The sequence below is a fragment of the Centrocercus urophasianus genome, unplaced genomic scaffold (genome assembly GCF_019232065.1).
Source record: "Centrocercus urophasianus isolate 14NV4802_14NV808 unplaced genomic scaffold, USGS_Curo_1.0 seq_13, whole genome shotgun sequence".
Taxonomy (NCBI): Eukaryota; Metazoa; Chordata; class Aves; order Galliformes; family Phasianidae; genus Centrocercus; species Centrocercus urophasianus.
The window spans coordinates 32,328,965-32,347,681 of record NW_024884475.1 but is presented as its reverse complement, the minus strand read 5'-3'; the positions used below and the strand labels follow the sequence as shown (position 1 = coordinate 32,347,681).

The 18,717-nt window shown below is 38.1% G+C and overlaps 1 protein-coding gene across 1 annotated transcript in view; it reads right to left on the bottom strand.

Moving 5' to 3' along the window:
- Nucleotides 1-352: 352 nt before the first annotated feature.
- LOC122156792 (glutamyl aminopeptidase) overlaps nucleotides 353-18,717 on the bottom strand; it is a 31,734-nt gene continuing 13,369 nt past the window's right edge. The window contains exons 6-20 of the mRNA XM_042811909.1: nucleotides 18,570-18,683; nucleotides 16,671-16,805; nucleotides 13,307-13,372; nucleotides 11,492-11,557; nucleotides 10,145-10,296; nucleotides 7,070-7,149; nucleotides 6,569-6,696; nucleotides 6,369-6,424; nucleotides 5,403-5,553; nucleotides 4,566-4,639; nucleotides 4,368-4,469; nucleotides 4,103-4,273; nucleotides 2,529-2,669; nucleotides 1,495-1,573; nucleotides 353-1,249 (exon numbers count right to left, since the gene is read on the bottom strand). Of these exons, the coding sequence (XP_042667843.1) occupies nucleotides 1,112-1,249; nucleotides 1,495-1,573; nucleotides 2,529-2,669; nucleotides 4,103-4,273; nucleotides 4,368-4,469; nucleotides 4,566-4,639; nucleotides 5,403-5,553; nucleotides 6,369-6,424; nucleotides 6,569-6,696; nucleotides 7,070-7,149; nucleotides 10,145-10,296; nucleotides 11,492-11,557; nucleotides 13,307-13,372; nucleotides 16,671-16,805; nucleotides 18,570-18,683 (1,653 nt within the window). The 3' untranslated portion in view covers nucleotides 353-1,111. The remainder of the gene's footprint in view (nucleotides 1,250-1,494; nucleotides 1,574-2,528; nucleotides 2,670-4,102; nucleotides 4,274-4,367; nucleotides 4,470-4,565; nucleotides 4,640-5,402; nucleotides 5,554-6,368; nucleotides 6,425-6,568; nucleotides 6,697-7,069; nucleotides 7,150-10,144; nucleotides 10,297-11,491; nucleotides 11,558-13,306; nucleotides 13,373-16,670; nucleotides 16,806-18,569; nucleotides 18,684-18,717) is intronic.

Sequence of the window (18,717 nt, the reverse complement as noted above, 5' to 3'; positions counted from 1 at the left end):
CTTTCCACTCAGAAGAGCAGGGAAGAAGGTTATGAGGATGGTGCTGATGCTGATGTGTGCTATCTGTGCCGTGTCGGAGCACAACCAAGGGCAAGCAGGCAGAGATGCCCCAGTGCCTAGCAGTGACAGAGGGACTGGGAATGGAGAGTCATTTATTTTCTTCCTCTGCTTCTGCAGTGGACTGCATTGCTTCCTCTACCTCATTTTGCTGTATTTTTGTAGTTCTTAAGAAACGGTAAAAAAATTTTCCCCCTTTGAAGTCACTACAGATGTATGTATCATATAGCTGGACTATGAAATAGCTGCTTTTCTGTATGTTTTCTCCTTTATTAGAAAAAGGCAATTTTCCAGGTAGATTTTTGAATTTTATTTTTCCTTAAGAAAAGAGATAAAGTACCATCTGTCTTGTTTGCAGTAACTGCTGCCGTAAGTTCTTCTTTTGACAAGACTTAGAAGTAAGACAAAAATAACTGAGACAACTGCTTTCCTAAGCTACAGAATCTCAACTGATAACATTGAAAAAGAAGCCGATAATATTGATCACTTGTGTATCTGTAGTTAAACTTCCAGAATCAGTGCAGAAAGAAGCTTAACTGGCCTTTTTGCAGTATAAGAACGCAGAGCTAAATTCCAAATGTAAAATTTTTATGGATATAAATATGGGGGATGATTTTCAGACAAAGTTAGTATTTCTGCTTAATACCCAAAGGTCCCACAAGGTGCACTTGGAAAGGAATCCCTGAGTGTAGTAGGTATACTTCTGTGTGAACCAAGAAGTAGATTTTCAGAGTGGTTCATGGAAGATCTGAGACTAGCTTGATCGCAAAGGACCCCAATTCTGCCATCACTTCTGCCTTGAATAACTTGAAATATTTGTTCAGGGAAATTAATATTTCAAAATATAAAGCTATTCATGTTCACTGGCAGGATCCAGGATAAGCAGCTACACAAACATTGCTCTGGCACTAGTCTCCTGAATGTCTGTAGAAAAAAATGTTATACCTTGGTCCTCTAAGTTGCCTAGTTGCGAAATCCACATTGCTAAATATCTGAGGATCTGCATGCCCAGAATGAGTGCCTGATGTTTTTAACAAAGACTTCAAGGGCCTCTTCATGCCTCTAGCCACACTCGTATCTCCTCCCTGTTTTCTTTCAGCCACTGAATATTGTTCTTCACCTGCTCAATTGACTGACTCCTGGACGATTCTCCTGCTCCAGCATTAGGATATTTCTCAAAGAAATACTCCATCTGGAAAAGAAAGAAAGAACTGACATGAAAAAAATAACACTAGTGTTGAGCAAGTATGTTTTTATGGGGACCAGATAAATGCAGTTTTGACTAAGTGAAACGTTAAAGTTCTGACTAGTAGTACTGGAATAGTTTTACAGTAATCCATGCTGCTATACACACTTGGTGAATAAAAAAACAAGCTTTCCAACCAGTAGATTACAAAATATGCTGACATAAAACCAAGAGAAATGCTGGCACAGTACCTGCCAAAGCTGGAGGTCAGTGTTGAAGTTTTGGGTGATAGTTACTATGCGACCAAGGGTTCTATCATTGATAGTGAATCTAGGAAAACGAAACAAAACATCAAGCAGCATTTGATGTAAAACTGTTCAAAATAAAGGGCACAATCAGTTATCTGAAGCTTAAACTTCTAAATGCAGTACAACAGAACATGCACCCAGATTTCGGTGTTTTTGGAAATACTTGAAAAATAGTGCTCCTACAGAATATCTATACTGTTCTAAAATACTTCTACTAATGGAATGATCTTTTCTGTTTGTTTTATTTTGCTTTGCTTTTTCATTTCACAGCCAATAGCTTATTGTTTCATATTGGAAATAGTTTAAAGACATTTTTTTCCTCCCAGGACGTCCTGCTGTTTTGGAACCAAACTGCTGAGCAACAGAAATGCAGTCTGGTTCACAGCTCTAGACTATCAGGTGTGTTTGGCTTCTGTGCCTTCACACGTTGTTTAAAAGGAAGGAGAGAGAAGAGTAAAACTAAATGGTGTACTCTTAATTCAGCTGCTCATCTTCACCTATGCTGGTTGCTATCACCAGCAGAAGGAATTGTAATATTACCTCTCTGTGCACCAATTTATTGTTATGAAATCCATAAAAAGAAAACTCTATATCAGAGTGGAGACACAACTATTGCAGAGTATTTCCATCCAATTACAAGATTTCTACACATTGGTAGAACTTTTTATATTTTTTAAATCACAGTTTCTTGGTAGTGGTCATTTAGGGAAAGAATGTTTTTTAAGTTAGTGGCAAAATATTTTTTCATTGCAGGTGGTCATGATTGTATTGAATATGCTTTTTTTTCCATAATACAAAGAAGCTGACTATAAGAACTGCTTGCTTTTACAGAAACTATAGAATGATCACAAACTCTACCTTTCAAGAAGAAAAAAAAAGGCAATGATTATAGCTGTAGTGAAAATGTAGGACCTGGCATATGAGAAGATACACAGGTGGATGTAGATCTAAAATTCCAAATGAGTTCCTTAGCATACCTGTCAACTAAGTATTCCCAATTAAGACGAATCCAGTCCCAGGCCATTGTTTTTCCATAGGTATTATAGGAAATGTATCTCACAACTGTGAACACATCTTGGCTTTTGATGAGGCTGGAGTTGAAGACGTATTTCAGATACCTAAGAGAAATCCCGTAAGAATCTATCTGTTGAAAACTGTATCAAGAGATAATAGAATACTGAAAGAAACCTGAATAATTAGACATCTCCTGAGAAAAGAAGCAGAGCTTATGCATCTCTAGCTTCTTCAAAATACCTAAAAGACAGTAGTATTTCAGTATTTTAATCATGCAGTGAAAACAAAGTTGGAGCAGTCAGCAACCCGTCCAAACATCAGAAAGTAGTGGTCCAGGCTATAAAGATCTTATAGGGACCATGAGGACACATGCTCATGCTGAAAGCTGAGCTGTTGCTTTGTTTCTGATATCCTTATTCACTCAAATGAATTAATTTGGGCACAGCATGTCTGCAAGTGCTGCAGTTGTTCTCCCACTCACAGCAGAAATGATTTTGACTGACAGAGGAGGGGACCCTTATCATGCACACGTGCAGGGCGATGAGGAGCATGGTCTTAGCTTCATAGCAGCAGCTGTAGAAGACCACCCTTTGGCTGTCATGTGCTGGGATTAAGGCTCTTTCTTTCTTTCCTATATGCTAGCGACTGGAACAATTTTCTCAACCTGTTTGCTCTTTTTCCCTCCTTTATTATTTTAATAGTAAATAGATACATTCTCCCTAATTTAAGAGTAATTTTTTATTTTCTGCAAATTTAGGTTGATCTAGATTATTAATTTACGTCCTCATCCTGACAGTGATTAGTTATCAAATGGCTTTAGGTTATGGCTACAAAAATTATGAATAGAGTTGCCTACTACCACTAATCTAACTATCTTTTATATTTACTCTTTCCTTATTCCATCTTGTCTGAACTTGGAACTCTTTCAAGCAGACCGCTCCATTTTGTGGTATTTAAACAAGGCTCCTACAAAGAGGTAAATGGCTCCAGTGAGGGCATTTGCCAGAAGCTCTGCTGTATGGTACAGCTACATACCAAGGTGTGCATCCCAGAGTGGCAGCCTGGGGAGATGCTCACCTGGTCTGACAGCTGCACAGAACAGTACAGTATCCAGATTCCCCATTGCTGAATGCAATTTTTCCCATTGATGGGTTCCTGTTCCTGGTCTGGGATGAACAGTGCTCTAGAAGTCATGTCTTTCTTTTCTAATTATAGAGGAAATGTAGAAAAAGAATCTTCTCCTGATGCCTCACTATTAGGCAGCTAAAGTTACACAGGGCATTGTTGGAAAAGCTGAGGGCTGTTGATCTTTTGCAGAAGCTACCATGTGTTCAGTATCTGTTCACTAACGTATCAAGGCTTTTTTTCTACTATAATGCAGTCTCAGAGGTGGGTGTTAAATAACGATGCTTGAAAATGTGCTGCGTTCTGCATGCTGTAATATGACAAAAATGCACAAGAAAGAGGAGAAATGAAAGAGTAAACAGTGAATAGTTGCAGCTCTAGGGAAAGAATGATCCTTGTGCATTGAAATCACCTGTCCAAAAGGGTGATGTTAGTCACCGATGCCAGGCCATACAGGAGTTTTTCTTTTTCTTGTGCTAACGAAGTTTCCTGGTATGTCTTGAACATGTAATTCCATGATGACTCATTGCCTGAATTCTGCATCCCATAGCGGTATACCAGGAGTCTGAGATTTACATCAATGCTAGAATAACAAAAAAAGTATTTTAATATTCTTCCCTCTTTTTCTGCTGGAGATTTGTGACCAAGTCACTTTGCCAGGACCCATGAGAACTCACGTTTGTCCTTGTAGCCATTGCTCAAACTGCTGAGAAGCATTGTTAAGAGATTCTGCATCATTCATACGGCATGCAAAGCCTAGAACAGCTGCACGAAGAAGCCTTTAAAAGAGAGAGAAAAAGAAAAAGAAAGATTTGCCTTAGCACTCCTTGAATCCATCAATAATATGATAAAAAATAGTAAAAATATTGTTCAACCTGTCCAAATGGCTTCCAGAATCAGTCCAGCTCAGTTTATCCACAATGGGTTTTACCAGAGCTTGAAAATATTGCTGAGGTAGAAAAAGAGAGATGGTTATTTGTATAGGTTTCATTGAATAGCAGTATATTTATAATTTATTCCCTTTCATTTTCCAAGAACTACCATATCTTAAATGAAAAGGGATACAAACACACATGCAGATGATCTTTTCAGCTCACCATGACATGTCAAATCTGAACACGTTTATGCATTCTTTCTTGCAACACTGATATGCAAGTAGAACAAAAGTCACCCTGCTTCTCTCCGGCTTTGTCTTTGCCCCAAAATGAAAGCCAGGGCATAGCAATGGCACACTGCCATAACTTTTTCGCAAGGGTAATCTTGACTTGAGGACATAGTTATTTTAGTGACCATTAAATCATGTTCAGCTTCAGGTCAACTATCAAATCTTCTGACTGCCATATTGAGATACAGTCATCCTTTGTGCTGAGGACAGGTGCCAGAGCTCTTGCTGCCCTGTACATTCTTATTTGTTGTATGCAGGACAGCCTTGACAAACAAGTCTCTGTACTGTGACTTATGGTGATTGATTATAAGAATAAGCAGGCATAATTTATTTCCTCCAAATGCATAGACCTGAGCTGGCAGTTCAGGTAATTCAGAAATCAGTGCTAAGCAGTTTTCAGCATTTCTTTAAGAGTAGAGTAACAAAAACTAATTACTGATAGCTCAGCAACACTGAAAATCAATCAAACTTCAATATTATTGCCATTACGGATTCTCAGCTGTCAGATCCATTGATCCCATGCAGGAATATATTTTTGCTTCATCACCTGAAACTGGAGGTAGAGATCTGTATCGTCTTCAAGCATGTCTGCGATGTAAGTCACAGCTGATATAGCTCTGTGCCAAGGTAAATAATCTGTTTCATTTACTAGGTATTTTGTGAGCTCCAGGGGAACAGAGTAATTCACAAGTCCAGCTCTGAGAAGGGAAAAAACAGAACTTGTGTTATTTTGATGGATTTGGAGAACTTACTTCTTTAAAGATGCCGGAATACTACTCACTTTAGAAGGTCTGAAATAATAAATTTTAGGAGGAGAAAAATAGTCTGGAATGGAATCTGGGAGGTGTTTTTCAAAGACACCACCGAGAATCACTTTTGGTCAATGCCTAATTGCAGGAGCTCTTGCTGTAATGAGGAAGTTGCCCATATTATGCAGGGGCCCAGAGCTCCCAGAAGTGAGTAGCCTGTAACTGACTACACTAAGTCCAGTCATACAAAAGAAATCATTAGTTCTGTAGAAATACTGAAGCGCTGAGGAGCTTCAGACTTAGAGGTTGTTACAGAGCTCTCCCAAAGTTTATCTGTATCAGTGAGTTTGGGTACAAGAGCTAGGAGTTTCCAAGCACATTTCTAAGAAAGATATCTGAGGTGGTAGTAACTTCCTAATGCCATGCTGTGCATTGTAGGCATTACCTCTGATTTTCAGAATGCATAACTTCTTCTGAAGTGCTTCTATCATCGTTTTCTATGTGATAAAAGTACTCCTTTCTGAAACCTCTGCAATTAAAGAGGTTTTTTTCCTCCACCAAGTAGAGAGGAGCATTTCTCTTGACTATGTTGATACTGCAAGTTAACAATACATACTCTTATTTGCTTTATTTGCTCCTTCTAGAGGGCAACGTAAGGTGAGAAACAGGACAAATTCAGAAATTATCTTTTGGCCACTGGATTCTAGTTAATAGAAAATGGAAAGTGAAAAACTTCTGTTGAACTCTGCAGGGAATTAGTTTACCTTGCTAAGGAAAAGGCATCATCCAAAATCCCTGCACGGTCAGCAACTGAAAAAGTCTATACAAAAAGAGGATGAGAGTCATTAAGAATACATGGATTATTTGCAGGAAACAAACAAGCAAACAAACAAACAAACAAACAACCTGCCTTTATAAACCTCTGTTAGAGACCAACCAGATAGATTAATATTGTGGCACTCACTTTGTGGTTGCTGACCAGAAGATTCGTCAATTCGTTCCAGTTTTGACTATCATAATTGACACGATAGAATCCAATGTGGTCTGGATTAATGTTCAGAAAGGCACTATCAGGTGATGTTATTGTAATTCCTGAAAAACAAACAAACAGTGATTAGTTGGTGCATCTTAAATAACACAGAACTCACTGGAGATACCTTGATTCCAAAATACCTTGATTCCAAATATTTGGTTTTAATGAATATCAAAATAAGAGCTAAGCCTCAACTTAGTTTTTTGTTTTTTGTTTTTTTTTTTGATTTTTTTTTTTTTTTTAGTGGCTTTGAGTAAAGATTAGTTAATATGGGCATTATGAACTGGATATCAACACCTGTGTTAAAATGGTGAGTTACACTGGGGCAGCTGGTTTGTTAAATTTAAAATGGACACCTCTGCGATTAGACTGAAGAAGGATACTGAAAATCTTTGTCTATTTATTACTCATAAAAGAGCCGAGGAAGTTTACCTGAAGAATCAGAGGCGTTGTAGAATGTGTAATCTGTTGAATTCCCCAGTCCCCATTTCACTGGTATATTCCATTTGTAACTGAAATTATTTAAAGGGAAAGAGAATCAAATTATATTTGAAATCAAATACTAAAAAGAAGACTCCAGCGTATGCTTTTATTGGGCTAAATGTGTACATCACATTTTATGAAGCAACTGTGTGTTTGTGCATATATTCATCTACCAAATATCCCTCATAATTCACCCTCCCTAGCTTTTTACCAATAGCTGTTGTCTATGTTACAAAGCCATTTCTGTACTGTGATACTCTATTCAGAGAACAAAATGTCAGACATTGCTGTGGTATGATTGGGGCATTTATATTCCCTGAAAAGTAAAGTAAAAAGCGTGAAATGTCTGAGTGTGTTCATGTTCTAGAGATGGAGAATAAAAATAGCTTCTCTTATATTTCCTATTTATAGAAAGTTCTCAAATGCATCTGGTGGAGAAAGGGAGTAGAATATGGTTTTGTCCAGAATCCAATGTTGATGTGTTAGTCTAAGTTACTGCAGTACTTTGTTGATCATGTGCCTACAGAGAATCCTTTTTTTTTTTTTTTCCTAAGGGTATCAGTGTGTTAGGGCCATATCTTTCTGAATACAGCCTCCCCCTCTTGGTAACTGTGCTGGAGAGAGTAATTACCCATAATCAGAAATTGTGCAGATGAATTTCTGGTGTGCTGTGCTGTGTAGCTTATTATCATAACACTGGAACGTTCAGCTCTTTTAAGTAGCATCTTCATGTCACATCAGATAATAACAAGGAGCACAGCAATTAATTTAGTAAAAGATGATTGCACGTGGATGACTCATGTCAGTGTTAATATGTCCAGGGCTCTGTGCAGATACTAGTTAATCTTCACAGTGCTCACTTGAAATAAGTGGCTAAGTGTTATTAACAAGTGGTTAAGTGTTATTAAACCTTTTTTACAGATGAGAAAACTGAAATACCAAATGTGACCTTACTTCTCACTCTTCACATCTGTGAGTAGTCACAGTGGCTAGATGCAGGCTTCTCAGTCTGGGCTGTGCCCCATATCCAAATGTGTTGAGAATAGTTTGAAGGTTAGACACTAAGGCTGTAAGAGAGCCACAGCACAGCCTGACCAAGACTGTGAAGGGGCAGGCAGTGGAAGAGGATGGCAGAGCATGCTGAGAGCATGCTTGCACAACTGCCTACATAGTGCTGCTAAAATTATTAAGCCCTTTTGGGTAGTCACCTGCTGTTAGCATCCATTTTAGCATATTACAGTCCAACCCAGGGAGATTTCTCTTCTATATAAACACCTTTGTGACAAATGCGATAATAGGAAAACTTATTTACAACTGTGTATTAAATGATTAATTGTTAATTTTCAGGAAATACCAAAATGAAGATGATTGTATGCCCTGTTGTCTCCATGAAGAAACATCAGCTATTGTTTTGTATCTTCTAAAAAATATGTACATATTTAAAGGGACTTATACTCGTTGAGTTTTTACGAGTTCTCTTATGTAGCTTATTGCAATAGAATTTAGAGAGGTTATTTTTTGACCAGAAGCCTCAGTATTGAGTTTCCTCAAGAGAAAGCATGTAAAAGATTGTTTTTTTAAAATGGCTTGCAAATGCATTTAATAGGGGAGGGATTTTATTTAGTTTTCATTATATGGTCTTGGGATTGCACATGGAAATGCTTTTTCCGAGCATCAGATATAATAGCTGTGTTCTCCCAGCTGTGCATATTGAGGTCACATTCCTGATGTGCTATGGTGCAGTTACGTATTTGCCCAGTAGCACTATTTTAAAAGCACAAGATTTCAAACTTCTTTTTCTTTTGAGTGTCAGCATTTAGGGGAGGTCACTTTAGCCAAACAAGCTAGAAACAAACAGGCAGACCAGGATACCACACCTGAAATTTTCAACAAACGATCTCTAGCAGAAAGAATTATCTAGAAACTTGAACTCAGACAGAGGAAATGAGAAGTATGTGGGAAGGAGACTGGCTGGTAACATGGGCAAGAAATACCGAGGGAGGCTCTTTGAGGGAGGCCTCTTACAAGGATAAAGCATATACAAGGCTTAATAGTTTTCACTGGTTAAATCAAAACCCTGCATCCAGACATTAAGTGGCCTGTCCCATTTTGATGTAGAATCTCTTCAGGACCTTCCTCATCCTCATCTGTGAGGCTGTAAGTGGGAGGTACTGACTTTCAGTAGATCAGCTTTTAGGCAAGAGGTTAGGTCTGTCCCAGGATAGATAATATCAGCATTAGGATATATGTATTATTGCAGTTAATTTTCAAGTCATTTATAAACATTACACAGTCAAAATCAGATTCCGTCCTCATTTTAGGAATAGTATAACAGTATAAAACTCAGCTTCCCAACAGGCTAAAGCAGGAACCATGCTGGGATTTCTACTCAAGAAATAACAAATGGCAAGGTACTCCAAGTCTTGAATTCAGGCAAAAGGATTCCTGAGTCTGCTATCCCAGATCTTAGTGCAGTAACGCTAAGTTTAACAATGTTAGCCTGAGCTAAATAGAAAGAAAACAGCTCTGGGTAAGACTCGGTATTATTTATTAATGACTAACTATTTCACAGTAATTTGTGCTTTTAAAAGATGTAGAGAAGATCCTGTATTGTGTTATGTTATACATCCTATGTCATGTAGGAAAAGGAATAAGTTTGTACAGTGTAAAATACCTGGATCATGACATCTGATTTCTGGGTAGAGACAATTTTGTGGCAGTTTTCTTTATTCTGACAGACTGTAATTTGCAGTACTTCAGCAGGTATCTTGCAAACATCTGAGATGTCTGCATATGGAAATGAGGTCTTGTGAGAGACCCTGTCCAATTTCATTCTATGGTGGTTGATGATGAAGCCCTGATTCAAAGGGCTGAGGCTGTCCTAAATTTGTAATATTTCATCTAAATTCCTGCTATTAAAAAACAAAAAACAAGCTCTGAGTTTACCAAGAAAGTAAAAACTGCCTATTTGTATGTCAGTAAGAGGGTGTATATTTTGGACAGGTATTTACAGCAGGGTCTTACCCAAGATCAGAAGGAGGATATGAAGCATCTGCACTGGGATCCAAGAGAAAACGTTTCTGTGTAAGTACTGAATTACTTCCCATCTCCAAAACAGGGTAGCCCATCTGCCTTGTCCATGTGTCCATGACTTCACTCACAGGTTTATTACTTGCCTGTGAATGATGGGAGAAGGTTGCAGGGCAAAAGCAAACTCAGGCCAAAGAGAAAAAAAAACAACAACGAAAAACAATCTCTAGCAGAAAGAATTATCTAGAAACTTGAACTCAGACAGAGGAAATGAGAAGTATGTGGGAAGGAGACTGGATGGTAACATGGGCAAGAAATACCGAGGGCTCTTTGAAGGAGGCCTCTTGCAAGCTGCAAGATCTCTCTCTTTTTTTTTTTTTTTTTTTTTTTTTTTTTAAGCAATAGAACAGGATAGGAAGGACACAAAAAGACTTCCTAAAGCTAGAAGTTGCATTGCAGCATGCTTTGTTTCAAGTGTGAATGGGGAGCCGCTGTTATCACCAGCAGCTAAACTAATGTAAGATTGGTCTGTTCTGTGGACCAAGAACTTCTGTTCAAAAGGCTGGAGCTGGAGAAAGTTGCTTTTGCCTCTCAGACTTCTGAGTGTGAGGGAAGGGTTATGCTCTGCATCCTTTTTTAGATAAACTTGGTGATGTGAAGATGCAGAAAATCAGAGAGAGCTTGTAGTTGAGTAGGAAGAAGCATGAGATCAAGAAGAAAAAGGGAACTAGAAAGGGGACACAGGTGCAACTTGGGTTGGGTGAGTGTCCACCCTGAGTGAAGGGAGGGAAAGGAAATAGCATTAGGGAAGAACCTGGTTCTTAGGTAGACTTCTAAAGGATAATGAGATAGAAAGAAACAGGACAGCAATACAGAAAGGGAAAGATCAGAAAGTGCTGTGGCACAAAACAAGCACGCTGAGAATTGGAAAATAGAGATGGAGACAAGCACCAAAATTAGTTGGTAATTTATAATATTGAGAGCTTTCAAACACGTGAATCTGGTTAGAGATGACTGAGGATGTGGTGTGTAAGTTTGTGGTGAATGAGGAATGTTTTCACCCATCAAATGAGTGTGAAATGCAGAAGGGATGTTTCAGAAGCAGGCTGTTTGTTAACAAGTTCTCTTTTCTTTTTTCTTATTCCACTCCCCACACTCTTGTGCCAAAGATAAAGAAATAATGTAAAGTTCCTAGAAATAAGTTATGCTGTAATATGCTGGGAGGCTGCCTAGCTTGTGATCTCTCATTGACAGAAGAGCCATAGAATATAGAATGTTTAGGAAATTGAAATCAGTAGAGTGAGACCTGGAATTTGTATAAGTGAGAGTTTGGATACGTACCATTTCTAGAGCTTCCCAGAAATCTTGTGTCTTGGCATTCTGGAAATGGTGGTTCTTCAAATATGCCTAGGGGGAGGTAGAAGACTGTGAAAATACTATCAGTTCTTTCTTTGTCTCCTATGAAAACAGTGCATGTATTCAAATAGGATCAGTTGCGTGGAGTATCTGTGGGTGACATTTTATTGAACCTGGAGAGACCTTAAGCTGTTTGTACACTGGTTTATTTCTCCATCTTTACAGGCCACAACAGAGCTCCTGCACAATACCCCTGGAATGTTTTAGGCTGTCCTAAAAAAGGAGATCTGTTGCCTTAATTTCATGAGTACAGGAAGCAAACAGTTGCTTTAAGCGATTCTTCTAGCTTTGCCTAAGGTGAAAGTATGGAAAAGTTCCTCAGAAATACTGAAAAGGTCTGTTAAATAAAAAGAAGCATTTTCTAGTGATAATGTTGTAGGTGGGAAAGTATTGAAATACTTTAAATCACTCATAATATATTATGATTTATTTATCGATATACACACTCCTACATATGTATCTACACATATTTTCCAGATGAGAACTTCACATCTTATGAACAATTTTGTTAAGTATATACATCTCAAGGAGAAAACCAGCAAAGTAAAAAATAATATTAGGGAAGATAAAGCTGTTCACTGAAGAGATGTTTCTGTCAGAGCGTAAAACCCCTTGATGCATCCATCTTGTATTACCACATGATTAAATGGATTCATATTCATCTGATAAACTTCCTTTTTATGTATCCCATAATGAAAGTCAGCACTTTTTGTGTGTTCTTTGTATTTCATTTGAATGGATAGCAGCACACTCTGCTGCAATTTTCTGTAGAACGAAAGAGGTTGTTCTAATGGGGAAGCTATTTCAGGAGATTTCTCTAGCTGTGGAAGCAGAGAAGTCTGGTCACCTCTAAGCTGTGGTCAAAATGGAATTGAAAAAAATAGCATTATAAGAAATAATGGTGTATCTGCCAGCTTTAAACACTGTTCCTATCCTGTGCCCCTTCTGTCGGTTTAATGCGTGCTTTCCTACCCTGTCAAGTGGACCTCGTGAGATTTAGTCAGTAGATGGTGCTGTTTGTCTCATTGTTAGCTGCAGCTACCTGTTTTTGTGTTTGGAAAGCTGGGAAAAGAAGAAGCTTTTATCTTTTGTGGACAAGGTGGTTTTCCTATATCATAGGACTGTCCTGACTGAATGTATGAAAGGAAAAAACAAGGAAAATACAACTTTCCTGTAGTTGCCCATAGATGTGCTTTCCAGAAGGGAAGGAATTAAAAGCGTATTTGGTAAATCTGCATTGTAACTTTCCAGAGACATCAGATGTTAATTTAATGGAAAGAGCAGATAACCTTATTTCTAGATGGTCTTCTCTATGCTATTTTCAATTTCTGTAGTTTAGTAGCACCATTTTTTTTTACAACCACAGTTTACACCTGTAAGAATTTTCCTACAAGCTGGCTGGGGTTGGCTAGTCTCATGAAGCTGCAGATATGCTTTACAGCTGAATGCAGGAATTCTAGCTGACAACAGGATCAACCCAACAGTTTAAGAAGTTCCTCTGCTATGAGCTGTCATAAATTTTGGTTCTCATTGGCAGACTATCAAATCTTCCTGCAGTTTGTGTTCCTGTTTTGTGGGAGAGTGGAGCTTTACTTTGACATTGTCCTCTCAGCACTGAAATAAGCTGAATGTTTCTCCCACTAATAGCAGAATTTCTCATATTTGCTTTTTGAATAACGACTTTGCTACTGCCCCATGAGGAAGGGCTGCTTTCCTGGCATGTTTTGGTGCTATTCATACCTGACACCCTTTCTGGAAGAGTTCTGGTGTAATCCAGTCTTGAAGCATCCTGAGAATTGATGCACCCTGAGGGGAAAGGGAAGAAGGTCATTCCACACTGCTTTAACATCACATTTACATTCACCTGAAAAGCAACATATGAATGAATATTTTTTAAAGCAAAAGTAGAAACTATCCGTCTAACAAAGGATGTGTTTTATCTCATTCCTTTGCAGCACTGCCTGCACAAAAAACTGATTCTGCATGTGAGAGTTGGTCTTTAGCAGTGATCAGATGCCTGCTGCTGGGGGTGACTATGCCACCACTCTGCCTATTAGTATAAGTAGGGCTCCCTGTTGCACTTCAAATAGGAGCCAGTCCCATCCAGCCACAGCTTGAATAAGGAAGCAAGTTCTACTGTATGCTCAGCAGATAGGGAACTAACACACTGCAATTCTGGGGGCATCACATAGTGGGGATGTCAACTCCATATTCAGAATGAATTTTGCTGATTACTGATGCAAAAGCTTTAGTTTCTGAAGCAGGGTAGAACAAGGATCAGAGAAGAGACTGACTTTGGTGTCTCAGAAATAACTAGGACCTCGAAAGAAGAAAGACACAGAGGGAATGCAGATGAAAGAAGCAAAGAACAGTGCAGGTCAAAGAACAATGTAGGCAAAAAATGAGGAAAGTGAAAAGCAATGCAACACAAATCTAAAATGCAAAATATGATTTGGGGATTAGTGTGTTTTCATTTTTCCAACTAAATCAAATGGCAGCTGAAAGCCTAATACTATGAATGGTTTAAAAATCCAGTTGTCCCATGAAAACATAAATGTTACATATGAGTTCTTGGTAAATCCTGTCTCCTTTATTTATGTGTCTGAGAATAAAAACTTGGCTGCACTCATCTAAGGAAAGTAACTGAAGAGGTATGCCTCAGAACCAACTGTTGTTGTGAAGTCAAGGTGATTAGTAGATGATACTTTCTCTGATATAGTAACAAATCTATTTGACACAAAGTATGTTCAGTAAATGGTTGAATGAAACTTAGCCACTAATGAATATCTGTTCTTTCATAAGGCTACTGATGATTAACAGTGATCATAAGGCTGTGTGTGTGCAGTAGGGTATCTCAGCTTTATCTATGAGCCACTTCTTATGTGATATAACCTCTCACAGACCATCCCCTCCCATTTATAATAAAAAGTCAGAGGAGAATTAAGCACTTGTGCAAGCATTTGAGGCCCGTGAAGTTTTATTTTCCTTTAATTTGCAATGCATAGTTAGTTGATGTATCTTAATACAGTTGCTTTTCGGTTTTTTCTCATGTCCATCCTTTGAAGTTAATAACAGAGCATATACGAGGAAAAACCCATGCTAACAAAATTACTAGTTATAGGAACCCCAGTGTTTTCTTCTCTATATTTCAAATATTTGAGAAGATTCAAGAAAACAACCTTAACTTGAGTAGCTGACATCTGATAGTATCTCTACTTTTTTGACTGAGTTAGAGTGATTATCAAGCATATGATTGGACTGTGTGTAGTGGAAATGTGGAACTTTTAATCCTAAGCTTCTTTGGCTGGGAGGTTCCGAAACTGTGGGGCTCCCAAGAGAGAATTTCCAGCAGAACTCTTAAATATTTGTTTACTAGAAAGGTAATCAATGCTTGAATTACAAAGATTTTTTAAAAAATCATTATTATTTTAACAAGACTTTCTGCACTAAGAGGGATGATTAAACTGGAATACAATTATTTATATTAATTCTGCATTCACCCATCTCTGTTCCAGTGTGGTTTTTCTAGTGCATAATGCCGTCCTGATCATGCAGAAGCTAGAGGTTCATTTACAGAACACACTACAATGGCTCCACAGATCCTGAGGCATTTCATTAGACTTCTAGGATCATATAAGCCTTGTAATTGCTATGGTAAAACTAACAGAACATTCCAAATTGTGCTTTATTTGTTTATTGATGGATATTATCATGAGGAGATTGTTTTTCTAAGAAAAATGCTAAAGAGAAGCCAAAATAAGACCAAACAGAAAACAAGTTAATTTTGTCATGCATTTATATATAAATACCAGCAGTAATTTGAGCTAAATCTACGTGAAGACTTTCTCATTCAAGCCAAATTATATCCTAAGCCAAATTATATCCCAAGCAGAATTTCCCAAAAAAATCATTATTTTTAAATTTTTTTTTTTTTTAAAAAAAAAAAAAAAAAAAAAAAATAAATCATGTGGCAATTATGTAGGCACAAGAGATGAGTTGAAGCTATGATTTTTTTTCTCAATTATTATTATTATTTTTTTTTTAGACTGCGCAAAGATGTGCCTCTTGCTTAGGCAATAAAATACATTTTGGTCCTGTGTATTTGATTTAACTCTGGATGTTTCCTTGATTTTCATTAGCTTGATTTAAGAAGTCAGTGTTATACAACATAGGTTTTAGTATGGTTTATGATTTGTGTGTGAGGAATTTATGATGCAATAAATACTGATTGTATTGTTGGATAGAGGATTTAACAGTTGAGAACAGAAAAGTGATGGAAATGGATGGATCAAGTCTAGCTAATAAAAGTAATACCTAAGGCTATAGATTTTAGCTGAAGCACGAGTTAGCTAAAATCAATGAAATACATACTTTTTCTCTAGTTGGAATGAGAACTTGGAGAGGAACAAGTGGAACTTAACAATGGGGGATTTTGCATGTTCAGTGAAAACATCAGATAGAAACCACAGATAATCATAAGGAAGCTGTCAATACAACCATGTTTATCAGCATCATAAGCAATATGGTATGGGAGATGACTGCTTGAGCTCTGCAGCACTCAATGGACAGTGTATTTAACATCTTCCTGTTTAGGGACAGTGCTTGTAGAGTCTGGAGATAGGCCACATTTGTTCAGACTTCTAGGGTGCCTGGGATCCTTCGATCCATACAAGACGAAAAATTATTTTCCTATTTTCACTGCTTGATTCCCTGCCTTGCTTCCTAAAAATAGAAGTTATGGTGTCCCAGAGTTGCCCCAGGGAAGACAGAGAGCAGACACATGGACATCTGCCCTTGTATTAGACTGTGTCTTGATTTAACTGGGCTGCATCAACACATCAGGTGGGGGGAGAGGGAGCTGTTCAGTGACAGGCTTAATTTAATTCAAACTCTAGTAGCAGATCCTGCTGGTATCAGTGACTACTCTCACCATCACTTTTGATTGAATCATCAATGATAACAGGAAACATCCCAGAGAAAAGCTCTGTGCAAACACAGCCCCTGCTGGCTTAGGAACTGTGGCTATGAACTCCTCTGACTTTTATCTCCTCTCCTAAGCCTCCACTTTCTTTGCAGGCGAAGTCACTGCAGGAGGATGTCTTACCTTACTGTAGGATATCCCATCAAACACAGAGGTGATTTCAGCTGGGGTTGATACGTCAACCACGATTGGATGGGAAGAAAGCAAAGAGTCATCCTCCATTACTGGGAGAACATCATCAATTAAAACCTGCTCAAGCTGACAAAGAGAAGGTGTTAGAAGATTAACAAAGCAGGACTGTATACTTCACAAAATAAATAGCTTGAGCTGCAGCTTCTCTAGGGGGAGGCATTTGGAAGTGGAATGAAATGTCATACCCTATAAAGAGGGCTTGCAAATTCATACTTTACCTCTGAGATGGCAGGGATACAATTTTTCCTTAACTATGATAAATCACCTTTTGCAAATCCCATTTCCCATGTGTATCATATCACAGTATAGCCCCCAGTAGGCATAAAAGAAGTCTTTGTTATAGATTTGAGCAGTGTGACAATATCTCAAAGCATTAGGGGTTCCTCTTGCTAAAATGGAGCTGGGAGAGAGGGAAGGAGGTTTCTCCATTGTACTGGTAATTATCATTTTTTAAAGGATAAAATAACCTGTAAGCAAAATCCCCTTACTTCTTTATCAATATTGGTACAAGACTAAATTTCAATTTAGTTTTTCTCTACTAATGCTCCATAGGATGAAAATGCTGAAATGGTGCTCAATCTTAAAATGAATATGACATTTACATATGAAAAGGACTTTTAAATTCTAGGCTCAATAATGAAAATTGTTATTTCTTATGGAAGCAGCACAGCAGATCTCCTACTTCAAAGTCCAAAAGAAGTGCAAGAATGATTTTTGTCCTCAGATATTTTTTGAGTAGCAGGTAGATGCTGCCTGCTCCAGACATCACTAGTCTTGATGATGGCGTTAATCTTTACAGCACATATCCACTTCCTTCCAGGGTATGTATTGTACATTTTCTAGTATATATAATGTCATTACTCCTGGATGACTAAGGGAAATATGAACGCCATGTGCCATCACATTTGTTTGTCAGAAACCTCACTTTCCTTGCACACTGCTATCATTGCTCACAGTGTAATGATTATTTAAAGCTACTCTTTTTTTCTGGAAGCCTTGGAAGCAACTGTTGTTTTTGCTACAGCTAGCACCACAGGCCATTCCCTGTCACTGCCTAACTTTACATTGTGCAGATTAGAGGCACTTCAAGTTGTAAAGAGTTACTACAGCCAAACAACCTAAATAAATGAGATTCTCTGTCTTCCAGTGCTGGATATTTGAACAACCTTTCAACAGCTCTAAGGCTCTGCACAGAATCCACGTAGGTATCGTCTGCCAAAATAATAACTAAATACTTCACTTGTTAGAAGGAATAACTGTTCTCAGTGGACTAAAATTTTACAAAGTTTATTTTGATTAGTTTCAGAGTATAACATAGGGAGGTAGAAATGTTTGATCAAACCTTTTCTTTATATTGCACAGTACCACACTGCTGTTGTGGTTTCTTTTTTTTTTATTCAATACATTTTAAGTTGTCATTGTTGTTACCTTATTTTTATGCTGTAGTGGAAATGCTAAGTTATGGCTTGAACCAGTGATTGAGCACCTGGTGAGAAGGCAGGGCCAGCCTCAGGGAAGCTCAGGTGCAAGCAATGCTCCTGAGTAACTGGAAGGGATGGAGCCAGGATCTACTCCTCAGATCTCATTTAAGTGCTGGCAGTGGAGGGAAGGGTGTTCTGCTGGAGTTGTCTGCCTATCAAAGGCCTTCCAAGGGTAAACAGATTATTTTTTTTGTGTCTGCTGCAATTGAGCATATCCTCACTTCTTTTAGCCTACAAGTTTGCTACTTTGCTATCATTGCTGTTCTTTCCATCGCATTATAACATTACATGTGCTCTTCCGAAATGCTCCCCCACCCCTGATATCCCTCTACAAGACAGAAATAGTTACCATTTGCCATTCTGGTTCTGCAACATTTACTCCCAGGAACTCAAAGTAGCTGGCAAATCCTTCATTTAACCACAAGTCATCCCACCAGTCCATCGTCACAATATTTCCAAACCACTGTAATTATAAACAGTGAAAGAAGAAGTAGCTG